Source organism: Carlito syrichta, unplaced genomic scaffold, assembly GCF_000164805.1.
Source record: "Carlito syrichta isolate Samal-C Ts95f unplaced genomic scaffold, Tarsius_syrichta-2.0.1 Scaffold101994, whole genome shotgun sequence".
In the NCBI taxonomy this organism is placed as follows: domain Eukaryota; kingdom Metazoa; phylum Chordata; class Mammalia; order Primates; family Tarsiidae; genus Carlito; species Carlito syrichta.
In genome coordinates, this window is record NW_007046090.1 from 54,404 (window position 1) to 60,382 (window position 5,979).

At 61.0% G+C, this 5,979-nt stretch overlaps 1 protein-coding gene across 1 annotated transcript; it reads right to left on the minus strand.

Annotated features, from left to right (window-relative positions):
* Nucleotides 1-1,980: 1,980 nt before the first annotated feature.
* SHD (Src homology 2 domain containing transforming protein D) lies at nt 1,981-5,594 on the minus strand (the record flags this gene model as incomplete). The annotated part of the gene is made up of 4 exons (XM_008064878.1): nt 1,981-2,104; nt 4,230-4,353; nt 5,218-5,412; nt 5,489-5,594. Coding segments are annotated over 4 exons (549 nt in total), but the record flags the coding sequence as incomplete, so codon positions are not given.
* Nucleotides 5,595-5,979: the final 385 nt, after the last annotated feature.

Genomic DNA, 5,979 nt, shown 5'->3' on the forward strand with positions numbered 1-5,979 from the left:
CCTTCCGCCTCCGCCTTCCGAGTAGCCGGAACTACAGGCGCGCGCTACCATGCCCGGCTGTCTCCACACCTTCTGACCCCTTGTTCTGTCCTCTGGGCGCCTGCCTGGGCCTGGGATCCCTTTCCTTCCTCTCCATCTCTGGTGGTTGAATGACCTAGAACCTGGTAATCATCTAATCATCGTTATGAACATAAATGAAGCACTTCTGCCTCCCAGACACTGCTCTCAACATTTTTTTCACTTTTTGTTGTCTCGGAATCATTGCGGTATTGCCGGGCGCGGTGGCTCACGCCTGTCATCCCAGCACTTGGGGGAGGCAAAGACAAGAGGATTGCCCGAGCCCGGGGGTTCAAGACCAGCCTTGGCAACCTGGCGAGACCTTGTCTCTAAATAAATAAATACAAAAAATTAACTGGGTGTGGTGGCGCGCGACTAAAGTTCCAGCTGCTCGGAAGGCTGAGGCAGAAGGATCGCCGGGGCCCCGCAGGTCGAGGCTGTGATGGCTGTGAGTGTGCCACTGCCCTCCAGCCTGGGCGACAGAGTGAGACTCCGACTCAAAAAAAAAAAAAATGATTGCAGTACCACCAGGAAGTGCCTGGTATGATTGAACTCATCTTACAGATGGAGAAACTGAGGCCCAGAGAGTGGAGGAGTCGGGATTTGAACCCGCCTCCGAAACCCTCTTCCAATCTCGTCCTTTTGCATTTCGTACTAAGACACATAGTAGAATCCTAGGAGTGGCTTAAAATGACACACACTTGGGACCTTAGGGACAGAAGTGTGTAAAAAAAGGGTCTCAAACTCAAATGTTTTCAAGGGCCATGCTGAGACTGCAGCTTCAGGCAGACACAAATGGATGGACTTCAACTTCTGGACTAGGAGAGTCCGAAGGAACCGTAGACACTTAGTTCCCCATCTTACTCAGGGCATGGATCTCTTGTATGGTTTCTGCTCTGTCTTGCATACCTCCAGCCATGGGGTGCTCACTCCCAGTGGGAACCATGCTGGTAGCCTTCCTAGAAGCCCCGCCCCTGACCCTAGGGATCCTGCCCACTATCATTAAAGCCATACCCTCTGTCCTGGAAGCCCCGCCCTCTGTCCTGAAAGTCCCGCCTTCTGTCCTGGAAGCCCCGCCCTCTGTTCTGGAAACTCCGCCCTCTGTCCCGGAATTCCAACGCTCTGTCCTGGAAGACCCACCCTCTGTCCTGAAAGCCCCGCCTTTTGTCCTGAAAGCCCTGCCCTGTGTCCTGGAAGCCCTTCCCTCTGTCCTGGAAGCCCCGCCCTCTGTCCTGAAATTCCGCCCCCTGTCCTGGAAGCCCCACTCTCTGTCCTGAAGGCCCTGCCCTCTGTCCTAGAAACTCCGCCCTCTGCCCTGGAAGCCCCGCCCTCTATCCTGGCAGTCCCGCCTTCTGTCCTGAAAGCCCCGCCCTGTCCTGGAAGCCCCGCCCTCTGCCCTGGAAATTCCGCCCTCTGCCCTGGAAGCCCCGCCCTCTGTCCTGGAAACTCCGCCCCCTGTCCTGGAAGTCCCACTCTCTGTCCTGAAGGCCCTGCCCTCTGTCCTAGAAACTCCGCCCTCTGCCCTGGAAGCCCCGCCCTCTGTCCTGGAAATTCCGCCCCCTGTCCTGGAAGCCCCACTCTCTGTCCTGAAGGCCCTGCCCTCTGTCCTAGAAACTCCGCCCTCTGCCCTGGAAGCCCCGCCCTCTATCCTGGCAGTCCCGCCTTTGTCCTGAAAGCCCTGCCCTCTGTCCTGAAGGCCCCGCCCTCTGCCCTGGAAGCCCCGCCCTCTGTCCTGAAAGTCCCGCCCACCGTCACGGAAACCCCGCCCGCCATCTTTGGAGCGCCTCCCCCGTCCTAGAAGCCCCGCCCATTGTCCTGGAAGTTCGGCCCCCATCCTGGAAGCCCCGCCCGCCGGCTGCCGGAGCCCACCCCTCTGCTCCCAGGCAGTCAACCCCAAAGGGCGCCGCCTGCCGGGCTGGGGCCTCACCTCAGGGTCAGGGAGCAGTCCTGGGGGCTGGTCTCGCTGAGTCGCACCAGGTAGCTGCCCTCCTTGCAGAGCGACAGCAGGTTCTCCGCGTCCGCCCTGCTCAGCGGGCCGTGAAACCACCTGGGTGGGGACAGGTGTCTCAGGAAGGGGCCCCTGCAAACACGCCGGGGCCCTCGGGTCCGTGCACAGCCGGCGCAAGGGCTGGTGACCTCCGGGCAGCAGACCGAGCACTTCCCTGGGATTCGTCTTTTCTTTTCGTAAGTCAGAGTCTCACTCTGTCGCCCAGCTGCAGCCTCCACCTCCCGGTCTCAGGCCATCCTTCCGTCCCAGCCTCCCGAGTAGCTACGACTACAGGTGCCACCACCATGCGTGGCTAATTTGTGTGTGTGTGTGAGTGTGTGTGTGTGTCAGAGTCGCTCTCTGTCGCCCAAGCTGGAGTGCAGTGGCACACTCACGGCCACTGCAGCCTCCACCTGCTGGGCTCCGGCGATCCTTCCGCCTCAGCCTTCCAAGTGGTGGGAGCCACAGGTGCACGCCTCCACACCTGGCTAATTTTTGACTTACTGTAGAGACAAGGTCTCACCAAGTTGCCCAGGCGGGTCTCCAACCCCTGGGCTCAGGTCATCCATTCACCTCGGCCTCCCAAAGGGCTGGGATGACAGGCTGAGCCACTGCGCCTGGCGTGGTTAATTTTTTCCTTCTTTCTTCTTTTTGTAAATACGAGATCTTGCTAAGTTGTCCAGGCTGGTCTCAAACAATTTCCTTTTCTTTTCTTTTTTGAGTTGGGGTCTCACTCGGTCGCCCAGACTGGAGGGCAGGGGCTGCTCCCGGCCACCGCAGCCTCGACCTGCTGGGCTCCGGCGATCCTTCGGCCTCAGCCTTCCGAGTAGCCGGAATGACAGGCGCCCGCTACCCCACCCGGCTAGTTTTTGATTTATTGTAGAGACGGGGTCTCGCCAAGTGGCCCAGGCGGCTCTCGAACCCGCGGGCTCAGGCACTCCACTCGCCTCGGCCTCCCAAAGCACTGGGATGACAGACTGAGCCACCGAACCCGGCTCCGACAGTTTTCAATTTTCTTTTGGCAGAGCCAAGGTCTTGGTAGGCTGCCCAGGCTGGGCTCGAACGTCTGGGCTCAAGCGGTCCTCCCGTCTCGGCCTCCCAAAGTGCTGGGATGGCAAGCCTGAGCCTCCGTGCCCGGCCTCTCTGCCATCCTTTCTTCAATGTTTTCCTTTGATGTGCTCACAGACAGGTTAGCAGTTGCGAGCAAGGTGTCAAAAACACCTCGAAAGGAAACTGAAGGCCAGGCGCGGTGGCTCACGCCTATCATCCCAGCCCTTTGGGAGGCCGAGGTGAGAGGACTGCCTGAGCCCAGGGGTTCGAGACCCACCCGGGCCACTTGGCAAGACCTCGTCTCTACAATACATCAACAACTTAGCCGGGCGTGGGAGCGCGCGCCTGTAGTTCCAGCTACTGGGAAGGCGGAGGCGGAAGGATGGCCGGAGCCCAGCGGGTCGAGGTTGCGGTGGCCGGGAGTGGCCACTGTCCTCCGGCCTGGGCGACAGAGGGAGACTCCGACTCAAAATAAACAAATAAAATTGAACAGAGCGTAAACTTCGCACCTCATGCCTTGGGGGTTGAGTGGTCAGCTCTGTATCGCCCACTGAAGGGGCTCGGGCCTGCCTGTGCTCTGGGGACTTGGAGAGCCCCCCCCGGAGCACCCAGGCCGGAGGGACACAGAGGGGACCCGGGGTCTCTCGGCCCGTGCTCCATCGCCCAGCGCCAAGTTCAGAGCCCACCCAATTCTTGCCGCCCCTAGTTCCATCCTAAGACCTCCTGGGTGAGAATGCTTCTGTCTCTTGGCTCTTAGTCCCTAAGCCCCACCACATGAAGGGAGGAAATTCCCCCTCGGCTCTGTTCGAGCCAGGCACCGTCTTGGGGGATTTGAGCCCGGGGCTCAGAGAGGTTAAGCGACCTTCCCCCAGGCCGAACAGCCGGGAGATGTGAACCCAGTACCTGACACCAGAGGCAAAGGGACCCCTTCTGATTCCGCTGCGGGCCTAGCTGGGTGTCTGGCACCCCGCGGGCGCCCAGTAAAGACTAGTTGAAGAAATGGATGAAGTGAATGAATGAGTCAACTCCCCCCCCCAGCCCCCCGAGTCTGGGGATACAGTTTCTGCATGATAAGTTGGAGTCTGGCTGATTGGAGATTCAGCGGGGCTCTTCCACCCACAGCTTCCCCACTCACGGCTGTTTCTCCAGGGGCAGGGCCGGGTCCACACGCTCTGCGGGCTGGGGGCTTCTGGGTGGGGGTCTCCGGAGCTCCTTGGCTGAGCCCGGGGTCCTTTCCCACTCGGGACTGTCAAACTGCACTAAAGTGGGGGGGGGGGTTGGAGAGGAAAAGGTTAAGTCCAGCCTACCTTGTGGGGCGGGGCGGGGGCGAACCAATGGAAATTCAATAGGAAGGCGGGGCCAGCTTGAAGCAACCTATCAGAGCCCAGAAGAGGCGGGGCTGCCTCGAAGGCCGGGGGGGATTGGCGCAGGAGCCGCCCATTGAGAAGAAAGGGGTGTGTTCATCCGCGAAGCTGGTGGCCTGGAAGGGGCGGGGCAGTGGCCTGGAAGGGGCGGGGCAGGGGCGTGACCGACCAATCAGCGCACAGGGGCGTGGCTAGAGGTGGAGGATTCGAAATCTCCGATTAGGGTCCCTGCTCTACTCCTGAATTCCCTCCTGGGGTCATCAATCCAGCCAATCACCCCAGCAAACATGCCAGATACCTTCCCAGTCACACAACTTCTGGGACAAAGCGATTGCACAACTCTCCCGGGTCCCAGTATTCTATTTCCTAAAGCTGATTCTATCTCGATGCCTTTGACAGAAGAGGAAACGGGTTCACCGAATGTAGCTGGGAATGGACGGTAAGTCGTGGAACACTCAAAGACTGCAAACGCCGCCCTCCCCTCCCCCGAGGCCAGCCACGCTCCTCTCCCTGCCCTACACTGGGCGGCCCGAGGACTAAAAAGCACTTCCACTTCTCCTGGAAGGAAGAGGTGACGGCCGGCAGTCATTCACACTTTAGTATGAAGTCGCCGGCAGTCATTCACACTTCAGTATGAAGTCGCACGCGGCCAAAGCGGCCGGCGATTGGGACTCCAGGCTGCCAGCCGAGACAGGGGACCTGACCACTGACCAGAGGAGGAGACAGAGGGACGGGGGCTTTCGGATCTCAAGGACGCACCTGCAAACGCCCTGGAGATGTGGTCTTTCTTCCACTCCCAGGGCTGGTCGTACTCATCCGCCGGCCGTTCGTCCTCCGGGGGCATCCGGCTCTGTCGAGGCCGCTGCCCGGGAGGCGGCTGACCCACGTCCCCTGCCTCCGGGTCCGGCTCTTCGTAAGGCGTGTCATACAGCTGCACCGGCCTGCAGGGCAGTTCTGGGAGGCCGGGGGCAAGGGTCAGCGCCCGCCGGCCCCTGGGCCCGGTCGCCTGTCCCCGGCCCGGCCCACTCACCGCTCAGGCCCCGCAGGGCCCCGTAGGGCTCCATGTAGCCACCCTCCGGGGGCGGGGGACGAGGCTGAGCGTCGAAGGGGTCTGAATACTCCGTGTCGACTTCCGGCTGCGGCGAGAAGGGAGGCGGGGAGGCCCGGCCTCAGCGGGACGAGCCGGGCTCTGGGAACCGCTGCTGGCCGGTCCCAGCCCTGCCTGTCTGGTGCCGGTCCTCCGAGCTGTCCCTTTGGGGGGCGCCGGGAGGGCGTCGCAGGTAGACCTGCTCTCCCCCGCCTCCCCCCTGCTGTTCTGGTCCTCCCGGGCCCCAGTGTACGGGCCAGGAAACCAAGGCCCAGAGAGGGTGAGTGATTCCTGCAGGGTCACGCAGCTTGTCAGGGAGACCAGAGAGTTTGATCCCAGGCTGGCTGGTTCCTCTGGGCCCCTGCCCCCTCCCGCCTTCTTAGTATTGGGCTCTTTTTATTTGATTGTCTATTTCTCTGAGTCAGAGTCTCACT